This window comes from Heteronotia binoei, chromosome 8 (genome assembly GCF_032191835.1).
Source record: "Heteronotia binoei isolate CCM8104 ecotype False Entrance Well chromosome 8, APGP_CSIRO_Hbin_v1, whole genome shotgun sequence".
In the NCBI taxonomy this organism is placed as follows: Eukaryota; Metazoa; Chordata; class Lepidosauria; order Squamata; family Gekkonidae; genus Heteronotia; species Heteronotia binoei.
In genome coordinates this window covers 75,335,955-75,362,673 of record NC_083230.1, presented here as the reverse complement: position 1 = coordinate 75,362,673, position 26,719 = coordinate 75,335,955, and the positions used below count along the sequence as shown (strand labels likewise).

The following is a 26,719-nucleotide window of genomic DNA, read 5'->3' as shown; positions in this document are numbered from 1 at the left end:
TTGCTGTTTGTCACTGCTGTAGCCAATGGTACAAGAGGCAGGCTGGGTGTTAGTCTTCATCATATAAAAAGTTATTCCATCAACTGAATTTCCTGGAACGGTGGCAGTCATTGTGCATGGTAGTTTAAGAAGGCGATGTATTAGTTTGAGCAGATTCAGCATCAGTTTGAGGAGGTCAGATTAGATGAACTTCAGGAAGTCCTTACACTTTTTTTCTCTTCTATGCTTGTAAGCAGGCTTATGCTAGCAGGCATTTACAGCACTTTGATATTATAGGCCAGCAAGAATTTTCAGTAATTACTCAGGCCATTCTTGCTAGCTGAACTGTCCCTGTTCTTCCAGAAAAGTTCTTAATTGTGATAGCTTAGCACATCTTAGTCCAAAAACGCCTCTTAGAATGTGAGGTGAAATTAGTTTTGGCAAACAAAGGAAAACTTGGGCTGAGATCTTGTTTTTCTGTGGGTTTTTCCTCCCAGCCAGAATATGCCCTGAAGCCTGACTTTCCCTTACCTCTGCCATTGCATCATTCTTCATGGGAAAGGCTTATTGTCCACAGTGCCTGTGGCCACTTTTGGCATTAGGCACCTCCTGTATTGGTTCATATGTTGATGCTGGAATTTAACTGGGAGAAAAATCCCTTTCCTTCTGTACATATGCTTTCTAATGTTTGAGGGGGGGCACGCTTTGAGGTATTTTGCTTTAAATCAGTCTGTGATATTTAAATTGCTGTTTTTTCAATTATGTTCCCCAGAGTATTAGCCAAAAATTGATGGCTGGGTTTGTGGAGTGTTTGGACAGTGAAACTGCAGAAGAAATCATCAATCCCGTGGAAGGTATATAATAATCAGTATTTATTTCCATTATAAAAGCTGCTAAACAACTGAAAAAGTACTGTAGAAAAAAAGGGGCTCCCTGTGTTTAAGCAGAACTATAATAGAAGAAACGTCAGGGTGAAACTATACAGACTATTTTCTTATTATTTTGGTTTATGAGTCACACGCAGACTCTTAACCTTTAAAAACTGCCTGCCTGTATGCACCCTGATTTATTTTTCTGCAGACTGTTTGGATTCATTTTGTGCAGACTGTTGGGAAAAGAGGTTATGTTAAAGTGCCTGTGTGCACTCTTGTGTTTTTATTGCAGTCTGTATATTGGAATATTAAAGTGCCTGTGTGCACACTGATACTTTTCATCATAGACTGTTTAGAAGTAGAGTCTACTTAGAAGTAGAGGCCACAAGGTTTTTCCTTTCACCCAATTTTTTCTTGTAATAAATGTTTTGATAATATAGTTTCACCCTGACGTTTCTTCTATTATAGAACAACTGAAAAAGTCAGGGAGGGTCATGAGGGCTTTAACTGCAAAACATAAAGGTATTGTATTTATTTTGCATAGATTAGAAAGGTGGCCTAAAACTGGATTCAGTGTCTTGTGTCACTTATTTTTTTGTTTTGAGCCAAATTGTAAACAGAAAATAAGCAAATAGGAAGTAAAGCTAATTTATAAATGTTCACAAAACTTTTAAATAGCTGACTCATCCATAAATACATTTGATTATAATTCCAAGGGCGGGAGGGGGGTAGATGCGCTAGTTTGTTGTAGCAAAAATAGGAGTCTTGCTGCACCTTATGAGTAATGTATACATGCCATATAGAAAAAGAAAACAACCTTCAGGGTCAAAGGGGCATGAAATGCTGTTATAAAATGCATAAATTTCATTTTACCCATTACTTCATACATTTCATGACCCTTCAACTGTGCAGTTTGTTTTTCATCTCCCTAACTTAAATGCCTACATAGTGATGATAACCTCATTTAATGCTGGAATACTATTTTGTTAGCCTTTAAAGCACTACAAGGTTCCTGTTTAAATATGATTACTAAAGCCTTGTTGATACAATTAAAAATGCAGTTTCTTTCCTGTTGTACAAACATTTTTCTATCATATTGGCAGGATATGATCCTTACTCACTACAGAAACTAGGCATTTGGCCACTTTCAAGCATATTTAACAACCTTTGAATGGTTTATGAAATGTCCACTTCAAAATATTCTAAAATGGATGTATTTTTTTTATTCTAAGAACTTGAACCTGAAAGAAAGCGAGTTCAGATCTACCATGAAACAAGGATCAATATCTTGAACCTTCTTATCACTTCTCTGGAGTGCAGCCCACCCAATCTTGCGTTGTATCTTCTGGGTTATGAACTCAAGAAGCCTGTCAGCACCACAAACTTGCAGGATGCAGGTACACAATTGAAGGGGGCAGTAGAAATGTGGAGCTGATGGATAACCACCTTTGTATACCACTTGAAAAGAATGATACTGTGGAATGCACTAGTTTTGGTACACATTTATACTACCTTTTATAACATTTAAGAGTATGAGTAGAAGTATAGAATAACATTTATTTGCATTTATTCTCAATATGGTTCAGTAGAATTAGCCTTCATTTCTGTGCGGCTTGACTTGGCTGCAAAAGTGAAAGTATTCTTTGTTGGCGCAGCCCTGCATTCCTATCTGGTAAATTGCGCTTAATAGCCCTGGCGTATTGTCAGTTTAAGGCCTCAGTGTAAATTGTTAGTGTAATTTTAGACCTCAAGATCTGTAGGTCGCAGCATGTCTTGATTTAACCTGGAGAAGAGGCCGGGCCTGCGGACTCAAAGAATAGAGCATCTCTTTTGAGAAACCAATCTGATTCAACTTAAAAGACAGATTTACCATAGTTTATGGAACTTTGGATGTTTTGATAGCACACAGAACCAGAGAGGATTGTAAGGCACTCCAAAGGGATCTGTTGAGGCTGGGTGAGTGGGCGTCAATGTGGCAGATGGGGTTCAATGTGGCCAAGTGCAAAGTAATGCACATTGGGGCAAAGTATCCCAGCTACAAATACAAGTTGATGGGTTGTGAACTGGCAGAGACTGACCAAGAGAGAGATCTTGGGGTCGTGGTAGATAACTCACTGAAAATGTCAAGACTGTGCGTTTGCAGTAAAAAAGGCCAACACCATGCTGGGAATTATTAGGAAGGGAATTAAGAACAAATCAGCCAGTATCATAATGCCCCTGTATAAATTGATGGTGTGGTCTCATTTGGAATACTGTGTACAATTCTGGTCATCGTACCTGAAAAAGGATATTATAGCATTGGAAAAAGTGCAGAAAAGGGCAACTAGAATGATTAAAGGTTTGGAACACTTTCCCTATGAAGAAAGGTTAAAACGCTTGGGGCTCTTTAGCTTGGAGAAACGTTGACTGTGGGGTGACATGATAGAGGTTTACAAGATAATGCATGGGATAGATAGAGAAATAAGTACTTTTCTCCCTTTTTTACAATACAAGAACTCGTGGGTATTCGATGAAATTGCTGAGCAGTCAGGTTAAAACAGATAAAAGGAAGTACTTCTTCACCCAAAGGGTGATTAACATGTGGAATTCACTGCCACAGGAGGTGGTGATGGCTACAAGCATGGACAGCTTCAAGAGGGGTTTAGATAAAAATATGGAGCAGAGGTCCATCAGTGGCTATTAGCCATAGTGTGTGTGTGTGTGTGTGTGTGTATATATATATATATATTAAAAATTAATTTTTTTGGCCACTGTGTGTCACAGAGTGTTGGACTGGATGGCCCATTGACCTGATCCAACATGGCTTCTCTTATGTTCTTATGTCTTTTGGAGTACCAAATGGCCTTGAAGCAGGCACATCTTCCTCTGCAGAGTTGTTTTACGACTTACCAAACAAGAGGGATGTGTTCTGTCTTAACATAAACAATTGCTAATTTTGGGAGGACTATCCCAAAATTGGGATTATCCAATGGAGCTTTGCCAAGTCAAATGATCTTTTTACCTGTTCAACCAATTATGTGTGTTTTGTATAATTTGCTTCTGTCACAAAGGGTATAAGACCCCATGTCAAAGTTGTATTCCTCAGAGAACTTTTGGGTTTTCTGAGGACTCTGTTCCCTGTATTCTTCCAGTCTATTGATAAACCTTTTAGTTTGTTTTCTTCCTCAGAGGACTTCTCGGTGTGTTTCTTATTGGGTTGGGGGTCACACTAGGCCATAGATCGCATGGTACAATACCATAAGTAACAGGAAAAATAGATGTCCACTCGGCTGTGGGTCATCTTGGGTGAAAAACATTGACATAAATATTTCAATTCATCCAGACCTTTAATGGTATAACGTGCACATTTGGACATATACAGAATGGAAGACATAAATGTGGTATAATAGAACAGAAGACTAGTGACACCTTAAAGACCAACAACGTTTATTCCAGCATGAGCTTTCATGAGTCAGAGCTCACGCACTCTGATATATATGATGAATATGGTATGACAAGCAGTAATACGAAATGTAGTAACAAATAAGGATGGTATTGGAAAGCTGTTTTCAAGTTTAGTATACTGAAGGAAATATTTATTTTTGTTTAAGACTTATATTTACTACCTATTTACCCAAGTATAAATCTTGCATTTAAAGGTGTTTTAGGTTGCCCTCGTACTTGTCTTCATGCAATATTGAACATACTGGAAAAAGGTTCTAAAACCAGGTCTGGGCCCACAGCAGTTCAAGAATCTCCCCATCTGGCAGAGCTGTGTTATCAGGTATACAAAATATCTCCTTTTCTAAGTTCCCTGGTATAAAAGCAACAAGCCTTCAGTTAATATTCTATTTTTGCAGGTCACTTAAGCTGTCTTTTCCAGGAGAATTTTGTATTGTGATTTATTCAGTTTTGAGTGAAGGTCAAATACAGAACTTAATTACATATTACTCTGGCTAGAATTTCCCTCTTACCTAGTATGCCTTGCCTTGCAGTCTTATAAAAGTGAACTGATCTCTGAATTCTCTTGAAATAAACAGGTGATTTATCATTTGTGTGCCTGCTCTGATACTTCAGGACCAACCATGAGATATTTAAGGACCAGCCAGGATTTCTTATTCTCTCAGTTGCAACATTTACCATTTTCTGTCAAAGGTAAGACTGAAAATAGTCTCATATAGCTAACTTTTAAAAATCTGGTTCTCATTTGTTTGAAAAGCAATAAACACCATTTGGGGAGCTTAGAAAGAAGAAAGTTGGGATGTGGAATGGTATAGTATAGCCGACCTCGGAAGCTGAGCATGATCAATATTTTGATGGGAGACCACCAAAGCAGATTTCAGAAGAAGGCACTAGCAAACCATCCCTGCTTAATCGACATGAAAAAGTGTGAAGTTGCCACAATTCAACTGCAGCACTGGCTGCTACTATGTATTGGTACTTTTAAATTATTTAGACCACTTCTGCACTAGACCTTTAATCTTGGTTCAGCCATCTCCCCAAAATGATTTTCTACACTAGAATCATAAATGCATAGGGTTGTTTCTACGATTCCATGTTTCAAGTGTAGAATGTCAGTCTGGGGACAGGGCTGAACCAGAATTAAAGGTCTAGTGTAGAATTGGCCTTAGTCTTAATTCTGTTTACTTAATTCTTTATTGCTCTATTCTTTGTGGTTTTATGACAAGGTGTTAGCTGCCCTGAGCCCGCTTGCGGGGTAGGATGTGATATAAATCACAATGAATAAATAAAATAACTTGACAGTACTTTATGTGCACTCGGTGATGGGTCGCTTTTGATTTAGCTTTTAATTTTAGCATTAAACTGCTATGTTTATTTTTAGTATTGGGACAAGTATCTTGCTTTTTGACAGAATCCTTAACTGTGCCATTCTTGCCCTGTTTTCTCTGTTTAGAGCATGAGATTCCAGCCTTGAATCAGATGTCATGGTTAATGAAGACTGCATCCATAGAACTGCGTGTAACATCCCTGAACCGCCAACGTTCCCACACACACAGACTCCTGCACCTCCTGTTAGATGACATGCCAGTAAAACATTACTTAGGTAAATGGGATTTGTGACTGGGTAGAGTTGAGCTCTGAGACTGAGTTGCTTATTTGAATCTCTTTTCACTTTCATATCAACTTGTTATGCTTTCCTTATATTTTATAGTCTTTCTGATGCTATATTGAGCTTATAATTGCCATATTAATGATGTGGCATGCGGGCTCCCACTTACGAAATGGAGAAAAATATTCTTTATTTTTTGTTTGCCTACTGTGTTCCAACTATTCTGGCCAGTGTGGACATTAGAGCTGAGCCTCTGTTTGTAGCTTGGATTCAGTCAGGGCTTCTTTTTTTTGAAAAAAAAGGTGGTGGAACTCTCAAGAGGGAAATGAAGGCAAAACACAGAGGTGCTCCTCATTAACTTTTGAACATATTTTGAGAATTTTATTTCCACAAAGAGGTTCTGCAACTCTGTTCCACCGCATTCCCCTAGAAAAAAAGCCCTGGGTTCAGTATTCTGAATGTTCACAGTATTCTGAATGTTCACTCAGTTCTTGCATGTCACTGCATGAGGCTATGGCACTGGTAACTTCTCAAAGATGAAACTAGAGGTAGCTTACTTCTGATTTATTTATTAATTTGATTTTTCCAAATACATCTACTGTAGTCTATTGGGCACATAGAAAATCTCTCTAAAGTCCAAACTAATTACAAATTGGAGTAGGCCCTGGTAGTTATCAATAATAAATATGGCCCTTGGATAGGGATCAAGTTTGACTGCTGCTTCATGGGATGAGTGAGGTTAACCACGTTCCGATTAGGCGGGGTAGGGTGTCATACTGGTTTGGCATGCGAGAGTCTCATCATCATGTGGTATGTTGTATTGCATTAACCTATCAGGACTGCAAGCTCAGAGAACTACTACAAATAAGAGGCCTGCTTTTTAAATGTTTTGTTATATTAATGAAAGTTGATTGATGGACTGATGTAACATAGAGATATTTGTCCCAATACTAAAAATAAACATAGCAGTTTAATTATAAAATTAAAAGCTAAATCAAAAGCGATCCATCACTGAGTATTTGCAGTACATTCTGACCCTCTCTAGCATCTAACAGACACCTTGATTATACAATGTGTAATTAATTGTTGCAACCTGATTAATTTTCATTTTTAGGGTGCATTTGTCTAGACAGCAGTATATGTCCTAAATTGCTGAATTTGTAAAAGAATTTTTTTGTGTTGCACCCTTACATGTTTATTTTGATCAATCCTCTCAGCTGATGGTGAAGGAGGGACAGAAGATGAAAGTCGGTCTGTAACTGGCTTTCTTCACTTTGACACTGCTTCTAAAGGTGAGGCTTAGAGGCTGATTTACTTAGATTCTAATTGTGATTGGGAAGATTTCCCATTCACTGTGCTACTGTTTATAGCGATCATGAAATGAGACACTTTGGAAGGTGGGGGCTAGTCTTGTTGAATGTGGCAAAATACCATTGATAGATGATCAGCATAACTGTAAGCTAACTTTGTTTTTCTTCTGGGCATGAAACAGAGGTTACTGGGGATGTATGCAGGCCCGGTGCCCCCCTCTGGTCATTTTGCGTGCGGCACGATGATGTCAAAAAGTGATGTCATTATGCAGGCGACCTGGCTCTTCAGAGGCTTCCTTGGAAGATCTTGAGCATCCTGGATTCAATTGATTTTAGACAGGAGATCCCAGAACCTTTGCAACTGGATTTTTTTCCTTGGAAGCCTCCAAAGAGCAAGGCATTTTAGCAGCTCCCCGCCGCTTTCAACCCAAAAGCGGCGGGCACTGCTAAAACACCGTGCTCTACCCTTCCTACTCCCACTTGCCAGCTCGATGTATGTGTATGGAGGAGGTATTGTGAGCTTCCTGCATTGTGCAGGGAGGTTGGACTTAGATGACCCTGGATGTCCCTTCCAACTCTGTGATTCTCTGAGTAGGTATGAGAATCCTAATGAACAAAACCTTTGGAGATTCATTAATGTGTTGAAAACATAATTAAATGAACTTGGAAGATTTTTTTTTCCTGTTGTATATTATGAATATCTGTGTGTATTTCCTGATTTTAAAAAAAGAAAATTAATGTGAACAAGTTCAGAGTAAGTTTAATGGAAACTGTTACTCATAAAGACTGTTTAATTTCAGAGTTCAGCTGAATTCTAATCTCTCCAATTTATTATGTTTCTGAATAGACTTCTTCTCTTCTCTTTAGTACGCAGGAAGATCTTGAGCATCCTGGACTCAATTGATTTTAGACAGGAGATCCCAGAACCTTTGCAACTGGATTTTTTTGACCGGGCTCAGATTGAGCAGGTCATTGCCAACTGTGAGAACAAGAGTGCACGTGGGCCAGTCATCTGCAATGTCAAGGTCAGAAGCCTTGCAATGTGTAGAGATTTGTTTTTCATAATGCTCCAGTCAAAGTTAAGTGTTGGAATGAACCACACAACACGCGTGTTGAGGAAAAAATGCGTCTGCCTTGCCTCTCTGAGCAAGGGTTTATTTATCTCTGCATCAGTTGTGCCAGAAATAAACCAGCTTACAGCATCGAACAGACAAAAGCACTAACCGGAAGACATACCTCCCCTTTACCATGAGGCCGTGTCTGCCTAGTCTACAGAAACTAATACCAGCTCAGCAGTTGTCAGTAATAGATTTATCTGAAGAAGCAGAAATGCGGTTTGAACACGGGTGTAAGGCTCTTGTGCTCTTGTGTCATCAGAATTATAGGGAAGCAGGTTGGTGTGCTGATCGCATGATCCTCCCACATCTTTGTGGGGTACAAGCAAAGCAAACATCATTCCTACTGCCTAATCCCATAGTTAAGTCCCATTTCTTTTTATGGATGTTAAGCATTAACTCTCACCTTGAAGTCCGTAAGGGTTAAAAGTGTTCATGCAGCTGGGGCGTGTCCTAAATTCTAAGGATGCATCAGTAGCTCCTTAAATCTGTACTTTCGGTCAAGAGTTCTTCTGCTTTCAAGTTATTTATGTTGTACTTACTTGTTGGTGAGATAAGGTTCACTTCAGGCTCATACTTCTTGTGCTGGGTTCTGTATATAATCTGGGTGAATACTATTGTTCCTTCAATTTCAGGGTCAGAAAGGGAGAAAATAAACTAATGTTAAATTGTTCAGTAATATTTCTTCTGGTTAATGTAATATAAGCCTTTGGATTGATCTGAGATGCAAATCAAATTATGGAAGCAACTAGAAACTGGGTAATATGAAATTGAAAAGGTTTCAGAAAAGTGAAAGTTACAGACTTAACACAGCTACCCATCTTTTAAAAAAAAGTCAACATAGAAATTCTGTTATGTCCACAAGGCCTCCACCTTAAAGAAAATTTTCAAATACCAAAAAGCATGACAAGAGTTTTTTGTTTCCTCTCTTCAAATCTAGCATGTTCACAAAGTTCTGGTTGCTGAAGTTAATGCCTTACAAGGAATGGCAGCCCTTGGACAGAGACCTTTGCTCATGGACGTAAGTCTGTATAATAACATTTGATCTTGAAAACAGATGCATGGCTGAACTGACTTTTCCCCACTTGTACCAGTCCTAAGATCTTCTTTGTGAATGTTCATGTGTGTATTCCTTTTCAATTTGTACAGTCTTATAGTTAAATTTTGAAAGTGGACGAAACTGTCTTTGCACTATACGATCCTGGCTTTTTGATAAGGTCTGTTTTCAGGATCAATGACTTTGAAAATTCTAAGATCACAATTTGGAGGTGTGCAAAGGTGCACAAATTCTTTGGGTTTCATAAAACCTACTACAATTATTTAGTAGTTAGCACAAGAAGGTTAAAAGGAACTTCTTTGGGAAAATAACCTGTGTGTCTCCAAGGATGACAGCTTCCCTTTTAAGCAATTTCCAAGTACAATCCTCAATAAACCTTTGAATCTTGTGTTTGCTTGAAAGGTTCCACAGACACCTGAGGGGAAAGGACAGCTCTGTAAACTAAATGTTAAAAATTCACAATACCCTGCTCAGTGGTAGGCTAAGAATATAGGAACAAAATAATTTCTCAGATGACTTTTTTATATATATTGTTTGTGACTTCAGCTGTGTTTAAAAATGCAGCCATTTACCCACGATTTTTCTGTTGTGAACTAATGAATCTTCCTTTTATTGGATGACCAGGAAATCAACACAATTCTTCAATATGTTGTGGAGCGGAATAAGTTGCTTCAGTGTCTCTATGCAAAGCGGCATGCTCTGGAATCCTGGAGGCAGCTGGTGGAAATCATATTGACTGCCTGCCCACAGGACCTCATTCAGCCTGAAGAAAGGCAGCTCATTATCCGTGACCTGCTACAAGATGTTCATGATAAAGTAAGCCCCTTGAAATATGTTAGTTTTTTACCCTGAATATACAGGAACCTTCATTTGTATGTGGGATTTTTTTAATAACTACTTTTTGTGATTTTAAAAATAATCAAATTATGAAATATTTATTGGTCTGCATTAAGTTACTGTTTAACAATAAAAACCACTATAAAAATCTATCTGGTGGAAGATGGCAACAGAATTGGTCAGACTGGGGTTCCAGAGTTTTGGTGCCACAATTGGGAAGGCCCTCTCCTGGGTTGCTCCCCATCTAATCTCAGGTAGGGAGCGCCTGAAGCGGGGCCTCCACGGTGCTCCAGAGAGTTCATAAGGGTGTTGGTGGGTATATTGGTCCCAAACCACGTAGGGCTTTGAAGGTCAACACCTGCACTTTGAATTGTACCCAGAAGCAAATTGGCAGCCAGTGGAGATGGACCAAGATTGGGGTGATATGGTTCCTACAACCCACTTCAATCAACATCCTGGCTACAGCGTTCAGTAGTAGCTGAAATATCTGGGCACTTTAAAGGGCAGCCCCTGATAAACCACATCTGAGCAATCTAATCTAAATGTTCCCAGGGTATGCATCACAGTAGCCAGATCTTTTCTGCCTTGGAAGTGCTGTAGCTCAGCGGGCCTCAACCACCAGTCCATGGACCGGTACCGGTCCATGGCCTGCTAGCAACCAGGCTGCAGAGCAAGGTGGAGGCACCATCCCCGCCTGCCTGTGACTCGGGCAGACAAAAGAGGCAGCGCAGCCTCAGGCAGGGGTCTTTAAATGGGAGGGGAAGGCAGATTGGCCTTCTGCCGCCTGGCCACCTAGCAGGGAAGTGGCAGAAATAGCCCCAATCTCCCCCCCCCCCCCAATTTAAAGACCACCATGGGGGGCAGGGGGGCAGCCTGGGGTGGTAAAAACCGCTGCCCCCCCTCCCAGTCCATGGAAAAATTGCCTTCCATGAAACCAGTCCCTGGTGCCAAAAAGGTTGGGAGCCGCTACTGCAGCTGACTATCTAGTTGGAAGCTGGTAAAAAGCACTCCAGGCCACAGCTCCCAAGCTGCCACCTGCTGTGCCTTTAAAGGGAGAGCAACCACATCTGGAACAGGTGACACTTTAAATCCCAAGTCAGACCTTCCACCCACCTGTAGTACTTTTGTTGAGATTAAGCTGCAGTTTATTAGCCAACATCCACTCCAAAATTGCCTCCAGGCACCATTTCTGAGTTTCCACAACTCCCCAGGATCAGCTGGAAGCACGAGATAGAGCTCAGTGTCATCAGCGTGTTGGTGACAACCCAGCCCAAATTTCCAGATGATCTTACCCACTGGTTTCATGTAAATGTTAAAGAGCATAGGGCACTTACAGGAGGTTGCATTAGAGAGTTACAGAAATTGGCTGGGTTTGTGTGCCTATCAAGTTCTAAAACAGTGACTCTTTTTCTCCCCCTGTAAGATCCTGGATGATGATGCTGCTCAGGAATTAATGCCTGTTGTGGCAGGAGCTGTGTTCACTCTGACTGCCCACCTTAGTCAATCTGTGCGAACAGAGCAAAAGCAACTCTTGGCTGAACCTATACCCGGACACTCACAGTTTGTCTTGATGCTGGATGGTTCTTTCACATCACCACTTGGTTCTGAAGGCATGGCTGTGGGATTTGCTTCCATTGGAGATTCTTCTCTCCATATCATCTTGAAAAAAATTCTGGATTTTATATTGAAAACAGGTAATGAATCATCTTTACCCTTTTGGGGGGAAGATGCTACAAAACCAATACGTGGATAATGCTTCCTTAATAATTATCATTATACCAGTATATAGTTGATGGATAATAGATTCAAGACAGACCAAACCACAGAGAGATTAAAATGTGGAATTTGCTGCCAGAGGATGTAGTGATGGTCACAGGAATAAATAGCTTTAAAGGGGGATTAGATAGATTTACCTTCCATGAATCTGTCAGTGGCTACTAATCATGGTGACTGAGGTGAACCCCCACATTCAGAGGCACTATACCTCTGAATCCCAAGCCAGGAGACAACACTGGGAGGGGCTGTGGCTCAGTAGCAGAACATTGCTTGGCATGCAGAAGGTTCCAGGTTCAATCCCTGGTGTATCTGGTTAAAAGATCTGGCAGTAGGTGATGTGAAAGACCTCAGCCTGAGACCTTGGAGAGCTGCTGCTAGTCTATGTAGACAATACTGACTGATGGACCAAGAATCTGATTCCGTATAAGGTAGTTTCATGTGAAAGTCTTGGCCTCTATGCCCTGTTGTTGGCCCTCCAAAGGTTGGCCGTGTGTGAAACAGGATGCTGATCCAGCAGTGCTCTTCTTATGTTCTTACGGTAAACAAAGTATAATGCTGAAAGAAACCAAGCAGATGTGATCTGTACAGTCAGAAATAGGAAACTGGCTATATCTTACTAAAATATCTTTGTTCATTTAAAAAAAATTAATAACATTATCGAAGTCCAATGATGCTAGCTCCACATAAACAGGTTTGGTTTTGTATTACAAAAGCTAGAGTTCTGGAGATAAACCGAGGATGGTGTGGAGAGATGTGGCTGAAGAAAGATACAAGTCTGCCAACTTGCATCTCACTAGAAATACTTCTGTTTCATCTGAGTAGGTGGTGGATTCCAACGAGTGAGAACGCACCTTTATGGATCACTGCTCTACTATTTACAGATTGCTCAGAGACCAGATGAACCAGACACCTTGGAAGCAGGTAGAATGTAACTTAATGGTTTTTTTTTCATAATTAAATAAAGATATAACTGTCATGTGTTATTCCAGAATATTGATGGTGTTTTGATGGTCATACTTAGCCTCAGCACTTTATGTCACCCTCATAGTCTTTCACTATTTCCCAATCTACATCGGCAGTAATATTCCTGTACCCACACATCCCTTTTTGACTATTTAGTAGCTCTAGTCCCTCTTAATTTTTTCCCTTTTATTTGTAGCCAAGAAGACTATGTGGGAGCGTCTAACAGCACCTGAAGATGCTTTCAGTAAATTGCAGCGAGAAAATATGGCAATTATTGAAAGCTATGGTTCTGCCCTAATGGAGGTTGTTTGCCGAGATGCCTGTGATGGCCATGAAATAGGGCGGGTAAATAGATTTATTTCTTTTATTTTTAACAGGCCCATCTGATAACCTGGAATTTTTCAGTGTTACTATTTGAAGGATTTATACCATTTATTAAAAGAAGGAATCTCTTAACGATTTGTTTCTTTTAAAAGAGACTTTGCAAATCTTATACCTTACCTAATCACTTACACAAGGCAAAGTGTATTGAATATTTGGCATGTAAGTCTGACTAAGGTAGTAGTGAATTGGGTTTTCAAATTCACGTGGAATGTTACAGTTTATACCATTCATTTCTTGCAATGGGAAAAATGAATTTGCCTTACTGAATGTGCAAGTGGTTGTTTTGTCTTCCTTTTATTTATTTAGTCTGTGAAGTTCCCTGTTTATTCTACAACTGGAAAGATTTTAAGGAATATTGTTGAAAAGAAATATAGCATAGGAAGAGTGTAGAAGCTGCTGGTGTATGTATCAATCTGTCCTTTACTTTTTAAGTAGTCCATAAAATGCCATTGTAGCTTTCCATTTTGTAAAGGAAAGTAATAATGTTGAATGGCATGGAGGACCGGTCTGGATTACATATTGGGGAGAGGCCATAGCTCAGTGGTAGAGCATCTGCTTTGGCAAGTTGAAGTTCCAAGGTTCAGTCTCCAACATCTAGGATCAGGTAGTAGGTGGTGTAAAAAAAAAAATCTGAGATTCTAGAGAACTGCTGCCAAAGTAGACAATACTGACTTTGATGAACCAGTGATATGACAGAATATAAGGCAACTTCACTATGAAAAATATGTAGTGGCCACAAAAAACAGCACCCAAATTTCTGCTTCCTCCCTTCATAATATATAGTATGCCTCCTGAGGTTATAAATTTCACTACCAGCAGCAGGCAGTGAGTTGGGAAATGCATATTATTATGATGTCGGGTAGATAAGAGCCAGTTTGGTGTAGTGGTGAAGTGTGCGGACTCTTATCTGAGAGAACCGGGTTTGATTCCCCACTCCTCCACTTGCACCTGCTAGCATGGCCTTGGGTCAGCCATAGCCCTGGCAGAGGTTGTCCTTGAAAGGGCAGCTGCTGTGAGAGCCCTCTCCAGCCCCACCCACCTCACAGGGTGTCTGTTGTGGGGGAGGAAGGTAAAGGAGACTGTGAGCTGCTCTGAGACTCTTTGGAGTGGAGGGCGGGATATAAATCCAATAAGGTTGCTAATGTCCAGATGGGGCTTAGAGATCTCCCAGAAATTACGTCTTATCCCTAAATTACAAAGATATGGCTGGTTGGGAGGGTAGACTCTATAACATTAAACCCCACTTTGGATCCTCCCCAAACCCTGCCCTCCCTGGCTCCAACTCCAAATCTCCAGGAATTTCCCAAATTTGAGTTGGCTGGGGAAATAAGCTGTAATAACAAGTTATGACTGTAGAGGAGGGGTGGGACCTAGACAAAGTTAATCATTCTGCCCAGTTTTTTAGTTTAAATTGTACACCATGTTTTTTTCATGTTGGCTAGCTCTGAGCTTTTTTCCCTAAAAATCAGTGAGTTGTTTACTGGAAAAAACTTTTTAAAAAGGGATAATCAAGGGATGCAGCACAAGAATCAGCACCACTCTTCTTTTAAAAGCTTATGCCTTAATGAAGAGTTTCTAAATCAGGCAGATTAGTGAGGTAGATGCATTCAGTGATGTATGCATTTGAGGAGCGTTTAATGAAACAAATAATTGTACTATAAAATGTCATCAGACTTAGCTGGTTTTTCATTTTGCCTGCCCAGATTTATCTTTGAAATTAACACACTAGCAGAATGGCAAAACTGAAAGTGGGCAACTGTTTTTCTGAAACACCTCCCCCCAATAATATTTGTAATTATTTTGCAAATACAACAAGTTGAGTAGCTGTGTTAATCACTGTTAATCTCCCAGAAAACAGCATTCTAGCCACTATGGATGTTGAGTCCCTGTACACCAACATCCCCCATCAGAATGGACTACAAGCCATTAGAAACATCGTCTTGCAACTAAACTCTACATGTTTGTTCTCATCCATAGCTACTTCAGGTTTGGTGAGAACTTATACCTCCACATCAATGGCACAACCATGGGCACCTGCATGGCTCCACAGTATGCCAGCATTTTCATGGTGGTTCTAGAACAGCAGTTTCTGAACTCCTACCCATTGGCACCTCTCCTTTACATGAGATTAACCGATGATATTTTATTGGCTAGACCCATAGTAAAGAAGCCCTCGAGAGATTTCACCAGGCTTTCCATAGTTTCCACCCCACTATCAACATAACTATGAATTACTGTACACAAGAAATAAACTTCCTGGACACCACATTACAGATACACGAGGGACACATAAGTGCCACATTATACAGGAAACTGACAAGTCAGCAAACATATCTACATGCCTCCAGCTACCACCCCAGCCACATCAAACAATCCATGGCCCCATATTCGACCATATCTGAAGAAGTGAGCAGTGAGTGACTCATGAGAGCTCATACCCTAACACAAACTTTGTTAATCTTTAAGATGCTACTGGACTCTTACTCTTTCTTTTGAAAATACAAAACACTCTAAAATTTGACTAGTTGGCATTTAGCAACTGTGGTGAGTCTCCTAGGGAAGAAATCTTCAGTAAATTGGCTGAGGAAGTAGTGGTCTGAATGAAATCAGTTTGTGTGTATGAATTGATTCCTTCTAGGTAGAGATTAGATAGTCTTTGCATCTCTGTTAATGAATTGAATCAGTCGCCCTCTCTTTCAGATGCTGGCTCTGGCCTTACTTGATCGCATTGTCTCTGTGGATAAGCAACAACAATGGCTGGTGTATCTCTCCAACAGTGGCTACTTGAAAGTGCTTGTGGACAGCCTAGCAGATGATGACCTTAAGCTACAAAGCTTGCTCACACCCCAGCCTCCTCTCCTGAAAGCACTGTACACCTATGAGTCAAAAATGGTAAAGCCAAAGGGTGGTTCATGTTTGGTTGTAAAATACTGTCTGACTCATTCTTTGAACCAGTATTATTGAAGAGAACTTTGCAGTGGTGATTGGGGTTTTTGTCATGAGTTCTAACTAAATGGCTTGCACAAATCCTAGCAGCTATTTGAGCCTATTCTAACTAGGTGTTGCATTCTAGAGATTTTGTTATAAAGTTTAATGTTCTGCCCTTTTCCTTTCCACCCTCTGTCTGTGCTAGCTTGAGGAGTAGCTCAGATACTCTCAACATATGCATTTTGATGTATGTTATCGCATAACAGAAATGTAACTTGTGTCTTTTAATTTCAGATGTGTTTTAATGTAATAGCTCGCTAAAGGAGAGAAAAGAGTTTAGGAGTAAAACATTTGTAAAAGCAGGTTCTTACTGTACAACCTGTTTGGCTCATTTTGCCTTTTGTTATGTATTCCAGGCATTCCTGACCAAAGTGGCCAAAATACAGCAGGGAGCATTAGAGTTGCTAAGATCTGGTGTGATTGTAAGGCTTGCACAGTGTCGAGTGTACGACATGCGACCGGAAACAGATCAGCAGGGGTAAGTTTTTTCTCGGAACTTGGCCATAGAGTGACAAAGTTGTAAGTCAATAAATATATAAAATACATCCTAATGAATTTATTTAACTCTTGTGGCATTAATTTGCACTGAAAGCAGAAATAATAAAATTACTGGTTAAAAAGTTGTCAGTGGCTTGTGTTTGTGCTTGTTACAACAGAGCTCTGCAGAGATCCAGAAGCATTGCAAAGTGAATCATAATTTGTGAAATCTTGATTCCCCCCCATCAGCATAATAATACAATATTTGTACTGTTCCTCCCCCCTTACTGTTAATAAGCTAAACAGTTGAGGTAGTGGACTTGAGTCTCCATTTAAAGCTCAGTGGTTCTGGTCAGAGCTGTGAGCCAAGCATAGCCACTCTGCTGTTCCAAGGACCAGTGGAGTGGATTTTAAAAAGGCAGAGTTCAGTGCTTTGCATACTTAAGGTCAGTGCTTTTTTTGTAGAAAAAGCCCAGCAAGAAGTTCATTTGCATATTAGGCCACACCACCTGTCCTGGGAGCATGTGGCTGTGGTCGGGCCAGCTGGAGCTCTGCTCCTGTGGGCTCTGGCAGGAAAAAAAGCCCTGCTTAAGTTCCAAGGTTCAGTCCTCAGCATCTCTAGAGAAAAGATAGCAGAATTGTGAAGATTGCTTACTAAGGTGAACTGCTGCCAGTTAGAGGAGATAATACTAGTCTAGCTGAATCAGTTGCATGACTGAGTTTTAAGGCAACTTCCTGTATTTATATATTCATGTAATCAGTTGTTCTGATGCTTCATTAAAGCTACCAGTCAACTCTTCTTTTGGTTTGTTTTTCTGCCTCCCTCAGAATATTTGGAATGAGAGAATCTCCTGTCTTCATTCCCGCCCCTGTAGAGCGTTATCGCCAGATTCTTCTGCCGGCTCTGCAGCTGTGCCAGGTGATCCTCACATCTACTGTGACACAGCATATGCAGGCTGCAGGACAGGTAAGTAAATGGTTAGGAACTTTCACTGATGTTGTCTGTTAACAATTGTTGCTACTTTTCATGGCAGGCTGCTGGGTTGTTCTCCCCTCCCCCCTTGTTATTTCTGCTCCGATACGATACTGTAAAATCTTATTTGAATGTTAAACTTAATTCTGTATGTTCTGCTTTTCCTGTGGTGCAGGTTTTGCAGTTTTTAATATCCCATTCTGACACGATCCAGGCAATTTTGCGGTGTCAGGAAGTTAGTGCAGGATCCTTTCAGGAACTGGCCTTATTGACTGGAATAATCAGTAAAGCTGCTCTGCCTGGTAAGATATTTGACATCTTCTTTTACTTGTTCTGATCATAAATGTGCCATTTTGTACCTAAAGCATATGAAATTTTCACTTAGCACGGAACTCAACAGGCAGAGGACAAAAACTCTTTGTAGTTCACAAGTTTGTATAATCCTGTATGGTAACCTATCCTTGAAGCTCATTAGGGTTGCTTTCTCTCACAGGAACATGTCCATCAGTTAAGAACTTTATTAGTCATTCTGCTAGTAACCCCACCTTCAGAAGTTAGATGGGTGGCATCTGGAAAGAAGAGTCTTCTGTAGTTGTAAAGTTCTCTTTAGTCAATTTCATCTAGCCCCACTAACCTAGGTTAACACATTTTAGGTGCTAAACAAAATCAGTCCTATTTACATAAGCTTTTAACTCCATATTGATTATGCAGCCATTTCTTTTGATGTTTACTTGCTGCATTTTTGTATCTGTGGTTAGCTGAATATGTATTAACTTTTTATGAATGAGACATTGAAATTACTGTTCCACTTCCCAACAGACAGAATGCTAAAATCTGGTACACTACTAGGGATGGACAAATATGGGTTTTTTTGTTTATTTAGTTTTTGTATGTAGCCATTGTGAATGGATTTGGTCCATTCATTTAAGTTGCTGGTAGTGAAGATTTATTCATTCCTTTTTCTTGACATAAATTCAGGTTTATGAAGTTCAGATATAAAATATAATGTATAATATTGATTTATTGACGTATAATAACAGAATATGAAGAATATGTATATTTGATGCGGGGAAAGCATGAAACAGAAAATGGTGGAAAACTGCAGACTCACAGACTTGATTTGTACAAGGGAGAACAAAATTAAACTTGGTATTTTGGGGTCAACGTTCCATAGATGAGAAGTTTGATAGTATCCCCAAGTCCAGCACATCCTGAATAAATGTGAACGTTGAACATTCTTCCTTGGAACAGGGACATACCAGTCTGTTTAATAATAGCACTCCAAACAAAAGCACCGGTGGAAGGAAATGTTTGGCTGTGTGAGTTTACCTTATTTGTTTAATGAATAAATAAGAAACTTCTCTTCATAGACTTTAAGTTGATGAGGGGGAGGCAGGGAATCAAGTGGCCTGTATTTATGCTTGAAGAATAGAATGCATGTTGTGCTTACTGTAACCACCTTGAGCAGTTCTCCTCAATGGCCTGTAAGTCCTCTAAATTACTAGAATTTGATCTGATAGAAATTGCTCTAGTATGTTTAATCTGCAATTTAAATAGACCATGACTGATCATGATGTAATGATCATGATGTAATCAAAGGAGGCTAGTTTACAGTATACTCTAATCTCAATATACACATGAATTATTTCTTTAGGTGTGTTAGGTGACTTGGATATTGATATTAATGAAGGGATGCAGATTGAATTACAAGGACATATAGGACGGTTTCAGGTAAATAGTGCTATAATTACAGCATTTGCTTTCTGTTTAATAGTTGAAATTAAACCTTTTTTTCCCCTAATATATTTTTATTATGATCTGATAAAGACATTTCCTGTACTATTTATAAGATGTATTCTGCCCTCCCTGGACGTGGGCTCAGGGCAGATCACAACAAAGCTATATTTCAATAATTAAAACAGTTAAGAACAATACATTAAAAACAGCACTCCCGGTTAAAGTGCAGTAGTTTCAAAGGCCACAGCTGCTGGGCCTATAAGATCTCAATCTGGGCTGCTTAACAATGGAGGGTTTCAGCAAGGGAGGCTGACTTAATTGGACACCTGAGGTCATCCAAATGCCTGGTGGAACAGCTCCATTTTACAGGCCCTGTAGAACAGTAGAAGGTCTCAAGTGGGCCAGAGCAAGGGAATGCCCTGGCCCTAGTAAAAGCTAAACAGACATCCTCTGGGCCAGGGACAGCCAGCAGATGTTGATTTGCTGAGTGTAAGGCTCTTTGGGGCACATACAGGAAGAGGCAGTCCCAGGCTGCGCAGGGCTTTGAAGGTCAGTACCAATAACTTCAAGTGGATTCGGTACTCACTTGGTAGCCAGTGCAGTTGGCATAGCACCGGCCCAAATGCAAGCCCATGCAGATGATGCAGTCAGCAGGTTCACTGCTACATTTTGCACTAATCCCAACGGCAAGCCCGTGTAGTGTGAGTTACAAGCCTGGAAGTGACTATTGCATGGGTCACTGCAGCCAAATCCTGGGGGGTAGGTAGGGTACCAGTTGCCTGATCTGCCAAAGATGATAAAAGGCCGACCTGGCAACTGTGGTGACTTGGGCCTCCATGGAAAGTGAGGCATCCAAAATCATCCCCCAGGCTCTTCACCTTCTGGGCTGGCACAAGTGATGCACCATCCAGGGTCCATCAGCAGCACAAAAAAATAAAGCTGTAGACTAAAATTTGAAATAAATCCTTTAAAGTAAACAGTGGTATCAGAGAGATAAACTAAATTGTAATTTTAAAGTTTTATGGCATCTGTGTGATATTCAGAATGTAGTATGTGTTTGTATGTAATGGTATTACTGGAGAGTAAAATATATATGAATTATTTGCTAGTCATGGGACACGATGCTAAGCATAGGGTTTCTGTTATTTTTCTGTGAATGACAATATTTTGTTTGATTGGGATTTCTCATAGTACATATGGGGCATCTTCATAGAAGAGAACTGAGAAGCCTCAGTATACATAGAGAACTTCAAGAGTTACAGCCAAAGTATGGACTGTTGGGTCTTTCATAAAATGCAGTGTAGTATCTTTTAGCAATAAAAGGTGTATTTAATTGGGGTATGCATCATTGATCTGAATGGGGGGAGACAAGAATTTCAGGCCAACATCATAACAGTCATTAGAAGTATCCTGCAACATCTTAAGGGTAGCATGCTGTCTCCTTAAATAAATTATAAGCAACAACAGAAACACTAATTGACAAATAAAACAAAACAAACACAAATTTATTTACCTTCCTTTGCCACCAGCGCCAGTGCTTGAGCCTTCTGACACGGTTTAGTGGCTCAGATAGACTTCGTCAGTTTAAGCTGCAAGATGATCATGCAGAAGGAGACAGAGTGAATAAGAGGGACGAAATGGAGCTGGCCATGCAACAGGTGAGATCTTGCTTTATAATATGGCCAAGGGTCCTTTTTCAAAAATTGCAAAATATATTTTTTTCTGTGTCATGACATCCACTGGTTCTCTTAACCCACACTGTTTCTTCTCCTGCAGATTTGTGCCAATGTGATGCAGTACTGCCAGTCACTTATGGTAAAGAATGCCCCTGCATTTGAACACACCATTTGCCTGTTCACTCCCAGCCTTTCTGAGTCCATCAATCGAGATGGACCTCGACAAGGTGGGTTTGTGGTTTTACTGGTGTGAAGTATATTCTAAAAGCTGAACTGAAAGTATTGACTAAGAAATTAACAAACCCTCACAAGTTTTCAAAAAAGAGCCCTGTGACAGAGTGTTAAAGCTGCAGTACTGCAGTCCTAAGCTCTGCTCACGACCTGAGTTCGATCGCTGGTGAAAGCTGGGTTTTCAGGTAGCCGGCTCAAAGTTGACTCAGCCTTCCATCCTTCCGAGGTTGGTAAAATGAGTACCCAGCTTGCTGGGGGGAAAGTGTAGATGACTGGGGAAGGCAATGGCAAACCACTCTGTAAAAAGTCTGCCGTGAAAACGTTGTGAAAGCAGCATCACCCCAGAGTTGGAAACGACTGGTGCTTGCACAGGGGACCTTTCCTTTCCACAAGTATTCTCATGCACTGAGATGAAATTTGCATCATGTTGCAAAAAACTGCTTTAGGTCTGATAGATGAAGGATTAGTGGTGGTCGGACGTTGTAGCAAAACTTGTACAGCTAGTTTGTTTTGCATGTGGGAAAGGTGTATTTTATCCATCTAGTGACTCTTTTTGAAGCTGTCCTTCAAAGGGCATATTATTTACATAATAATGTTGGTTGCTTCCAAGGGTGAAAGAGGCATTCATACAGATGGACAAGTATGCTTTTTATTGTTATGCTTTTAAGAACTATGTGGGGCACTGAATGCCAGTTCACATAACTGCTTGAAATGGTAGTTGGTAAGTGAAGTGATCTATTTTTATGTTAGAGCCCTCATCCTGAACAGATACATTTTCTACACAATACATAGCTTTATTTGTGGGAAATGTGTCATACAAATAAACAATTGCATAATAAAAGAGTAGCACAGTTTATCTTTGGAGGCACAGGCATTTACATTATTTTCTTAACGGTTTGTGTTGTACTGTAATCCTAAATCTCCAAGTGTGTCATGATGACAAAACCACAGAAATGACTCCATTTAAAGCAGTACAGAAATTTAAGTATGTTGAGTTGGCCAGCAACAGAACCAGAAGCTGGCAGTGATTCTAGAATCAAATTGAATTAAAAGTTATGCCTACTTGTGAGGTTCAAGACGTTCAATTATCTGCAGAACAATCCTGAACAGAGTTATACCCTTTTAAGCACATTGATTTCAGTGGGTTTAGAAAGGCATAATTCTGTTCAGGATTACACGTCTGGTATATAATTATTACCTCTTATGTTAACTAATGCTACAACAAAGGTGAGTTTCTGTGGAACATGGGAAGATTTCTTTAATGTGGATTGTAATTTGTTTTAGACACACAAGCTCCAGTAATCCAGTATTGGCGTCTGCCTGGCCTGGGTATAATTGTCTACCTATTAAAACAGAGTGCTAATGACTTCTTCAGTTACTATGATAGCCATCGTCAGAGTGTTAGCAAGTTGCAAAATGTGGAGCAGCTACCACCAGATGAAATAAAAGAGGTAAATACCTTGTTTATTCCTGCGTATCTTCAGTACTGAGGTAGGCTTACTTCATTTTTATTGTAGTGGCCTTATAAGTTTGCCTTTTGTGCAGTTGGGATGGATTGCAGTTGAAGGTGGAGGGGAGATGGAGGGGAGGAACCTGGTGGCCACAATTTTATATTGAAGTTCAGAAAAACTTCAGTTAATTTTTTTTAACAGCATGGTGTTTACTAATTTTTATAAGGGCCACAATAAGATGTGTATTCTGAAACTGGAAAGACAAAAAAGCTTTTACTTTCCCATTCAAAATAAGATAAGCTAGAATTTTTCTCATCATTTGCAGTTATCAAGCTAGTTATAAATTAATTGCTCTGAACAGAAATGCAAAACATTTCAATCAGATGAATAACATTAACAATCCAGAACTGTAAATTAAATGTAGCCTGTTTTAGTTTGGGATGTCAGGTTTATTTATATATATGTATGTTTGAGGTGGAGTTAATGGAATTTTACAAAGCTGTTAAGCTTTACAGTAATTACCTTAGGCAATTCTGCAGGGCCTGTAAGACAGTCCACTTCCGGTTGGCATACAACTGACCGGCATCTGAATATTTTAAGGAAGACTTTGGGATAGCACACTGATGAATTGCGTTTATTTTATTGTGTAAATTATTAATGTATTTTAATTCTTAATTTTATTGTTAGAATTTTTATGTTGTGAGCCACCCTGAGCCCGCTTCGGTGGGGTAAGGCGCGATATAAATCGAAATAAATAAATAATTGAGCTTTACAGTGTTTAAGCTACAAATATTTGCATGTATTTTCATCTTCCTGTAGCTCTGCCAGTCAGTATTGCTTGCTGGAGTGGACAAAATTTCAACTGCCCAAAAGTATATTGTGGCACGGCGGCGCTTGGTGAAGCTAATCAACAATCGAGCCAAGTTGCTTTCACTGTGTTGCTGTATCCTTTGGTGGTTATAAGTGTTTTTTTTAAATTGCACTGAGAAAAACTTAGACTTTTAAAATTCAAACACAACATTGAAAAATTGCAGATAGCCTTGCCAATAAGAGTTGAGAACCTGATAATTAAATCCAGTGTAAAGATGGTCTTGTTTCTCTGCCCTTCATCCCTACAAAGCTTCTTTAATTGTTCTTGAACTGCAGAAAATGCTAATATGTGGCACTTAAGAGACGAAACTATTCAATTATGTAGGTAATTATGAGCTGTATTTTCATTGACCAACTGCTCAGCAATACAACCCTTCAAATAAAATCTGGGTTTGAATCACAAGGAATGTCAGAATCTAATTCTAGGATGTTTCTTTAAGAGGACAGCAAGCACAGTTGAGTACTTTTTAAAAAATGAAGTTTCTTGTACCATATTTAATGCAAAGGTTCTTAATTTTTTGGTCATGAGTAATTTTTTTTCTAACTTATTGGTCAAGCAGCTGTAGCAAAAGCCATGTTTATTAACACCAGAACACACAACACAATGCAGCTTTGATGTTAAAACATTCTTAACTATTTTAATGTACATAATTGCCAGTATAAGACAGCATAAACAAAAAGTATAGATCTTTGTCTTCTAGACATGTTTTAAAGATATTAATGAAAAAAACACCTGTGAAGTGTGCTTCTGTTTGTGCAAGTGCTTGAGGATTGTTGGCTGAATAACCTGGTGCATTGTAAATATGGTTGGTAGCAGAGGATATCTTGAATGTGGACATGTAGAATGTTATTTGCTAGTAATTCCATTGAGGCTGTGTGTACAACATTCAGTATATGCACAATACTTTTTTTCCACATCCACCCCCATCTCCAAAGAGAGAGTTACAACTCCAGATAATCACTCTAAACCTTCTGTTATCCTTTACGTGAGGTTTGCAGATATTATAGAAATCTGCCTTTTTATTCTTTGGCGGCACCTGGAACACTATCTGCTGTACTGCACCCCAGCAGATTCCCAAGATTCTCTTTTAGCCTCCAGAATTCAATTGAAGAGCAGAAAAATACAAGGTAATATTTATCAAACTCCCTGACATTTTTGTGTTAAGCCTACGGCTAAATTTTTCAAAAAAAGCACATCTAAGAACACTGGGTGATTTTTAGCCTGCTTTACTTGGGTTTAAATGTTTTGTGCTTGCATTGGTAGGACTGATTTTCACTGGGTCATATGTAAACTTAACCATATACTACTTGTTGACCATATTGTAAAGGTCTTAGCTGATACTGTCACTTCAAAAGAGACAGCAACAGCAGGGTTTTGTAGGAACTAGTCACTGCTCTGGATTTGGGGAGCTGGGAAAGAGAGAGACCACAACAAGCTAAAAGGGGCCAGTGGTGAGAAATTCAGCCAGCTATTGTAAGGTCCCCTGGAGCCTGTTCCTCCTTGGCCTAATCTCTTCTCTCTACTTCTGGTAATCCCATATAGACTGTTTTTAACTGGGAGGATGGTTTTGCTGGCTAAAAGAACATTAAGTTCTAATTCTTTCACAGTTATACTTGGATGGAAGATTACATCAGAAAAAGAATTAGATCAGGCAACTGGTTTTCTCTCTCTTCCCATGACTTAGCCATGGTAATCCATGCAGTAGTCACCTCCAGACTGGACTGCTGCAGCTTGCTCTATGTTAGGCTGTCCTTGATCCTGATCTGGAAACTGCAGCTATTCCAAAGTACAGTGGTGTGCCTCCTGATCCATTTGTCTTTGGAGGTGCACATACAGCCAGTGCTTTGCCAGCTGCATTGGCTTGCAGTTGAGCACTGGATCACGTTCAAGGTTCACATGAACACATGAAGCTGCCTTCTACTGAATCAGACCCTGGGTCCATCAAAGTCAGTATTGTCTACTCAGACTGGCAGCGGCTCTCCAGGGTCTCAAGCGGAGGTTTTCCATGCCTGGACCCTTTTTAGTTGGAGATGCCAGGGATTGAACCTGAGACTTTCTGCTTACCAAGCAGATGCTCTACCACTGAGCCACTGTCCCTCCCCTAAAGGTTAAAGCCCTATGTGGTCCGGGGCCAACTTATTTGTGGGACAGCCGTTCACCATGTTACCTGGAGAATCTTACACTCTTTGGAACAGCATTTTTGGTGATCCCCAACCCCAAAGACATCTGCTTAGCCTTCAGCAGGGCCTTTTCAGCTCTGGCTGCAGCCTGGTGGAAACCTCTCCTAAGTGAGATCAGGGCCTTGCAGGACTTACTACAGTTCCACAGAGCTTGTAAAATAGAGCTATTCTGCCAGGACTCTGATTGAGGCAGCAGGTGTCTGTTGACATCGGCCTCCCCTGCTCCAGCCTGCTTTTTTATCTGTATTATGTCATCCTGTATTGCCCACCTGCCCAACACTCTGATCCATCTGGACATGCATACAGACTTTATTTTGGAAGTTTTGTTAAATTATTATTTTGCCATTTTTTTAAACTATGTTACTGGGATTTTAATTGGATTAACTGGAATTGTTTTAACTGAAATTGTTTTTATCCTGTTGTAACCCACCCTGAACCCACTTGCAGAGAAGGGTGGGATAGAAATTCAGTAAATTAAATGAAGAATAAAAAGTGTGTCTATAGAGCAATAGTTATTGATACAGAAATGTTATCACTGATATCTCATGTTACTTACTGATGTTTCTTATTGTCTTTTTGAAAACTTGTTTTGAACATAAATAACTGCTATCACTTTTATTTCCAAGATTCCTTCAGTTCAGATCCTTATTTGGATTTTAGAAGTGGGTTGAGTAGAGTAAACCAACATGATATTGATCAGGTAAGAGCCTTTAAATAACAAGAAACAGTATCTCAGTGATACCGCAAAAGTTATTTGTTGTTTCACGTAATAAGGAAAATATAGTGTAACTC

The 26,719-nt window shown here is 39.9% G+C and overlaps 1 protein-coding gene across 2 annotated transcripts in view; it reads left to right on the top strand.

The window, feature by feature from the left end:
- Positions 1 to 26,719, top strand: part of NUP205 (nucleoporin 205) — a 59,431-nt gene that overhangs the window by 31,940 nt on the left and 772 nt on the right. For both annotated transcript variants that reach the window (XM_060245256.1, XM_060245257.1), the window contains exons 20-42: positions 752 to 833; positions 2,084 to 2,248; positions 4,490 to 4,614; positions 4,871 to 4,985; positions 5,746 to 5,895; positions 7,119 to 7,193; positions 8,079 to 8,236; positions 9,267 to 9,347; positions 10,008 to 10,199; positions 11,644 to 11,914; positions 12,819 to 12,917; positions 13,156 to 13,304; positions 16,044 to 16,235; positions 16,688 to 16,809; positions 17,637 to 17,775; positions 17,957 to 18,083; positions 19,436 to 19,512; positions 21,048 to 21,176; positions 21,295 to 21,421; positions 22,710 to 22,876; positions 23,696 to 23,819; positions 24,746 to 24,874; positions 26,554 to 26,627. In XM_060245256.1, the coding sequence (XP_060101239.1) occupies positions 752 to 833; positions 2,084 to 2,248; positions 4,490 to 4,614; positions 4,871 to 4,985; positions 5,746 to 5,895; positions 7,119 to 7,193; positions 8,079 to 8,236; positions 9,267 to 9,347; positions 10,008 to 10,199; positions 11,644 to 11,914; positions 12,819 to 12,917; positions 13,156 to 13,304; positions 16,044 to 16,235; positions 16,688 to 16,809; positions 17,637 to 17,775; positions 17,957 to 18,083; positions 19,436 to 19,512; positions 21,048 to 21,176; positions 21,295 to 21,421; positions 22,710 to 22,876; positions 23,696 to 23,819; positions 24,746 to 24,874; positions 26,554 to 26,627 (3,069 nt within the window). The remainder of the gene's footprint in view (positions 1 to 751; positions 834 to 2,083; positions 2,249 to 4,489; positions 4,615 to 4,870; positions 4,986 to 5,745; positions 5,896 to 7,118; positions 7,194 to 8,078; positions 8,237 to 9,266; positions 9,348 to 10,007; positions 10,200 to 11,643; positions 11,915 to 12,818; positions 12,918 to 13,155; positions 13,305 to 16,043; positions 16,236 to 16,687; positions 16,810 to 17,636; positions 17,776 to 17,956; positions 18,084 to 19,435; positions 19,513 to 21,047; positions 21,177 to 21,294; positions 21,422 to 22,709; positions 22,877 to 23,695; positions 23,820 to 24,745; positions 24,875 to 26,553; positions 26,628 to 26,719) is intronic.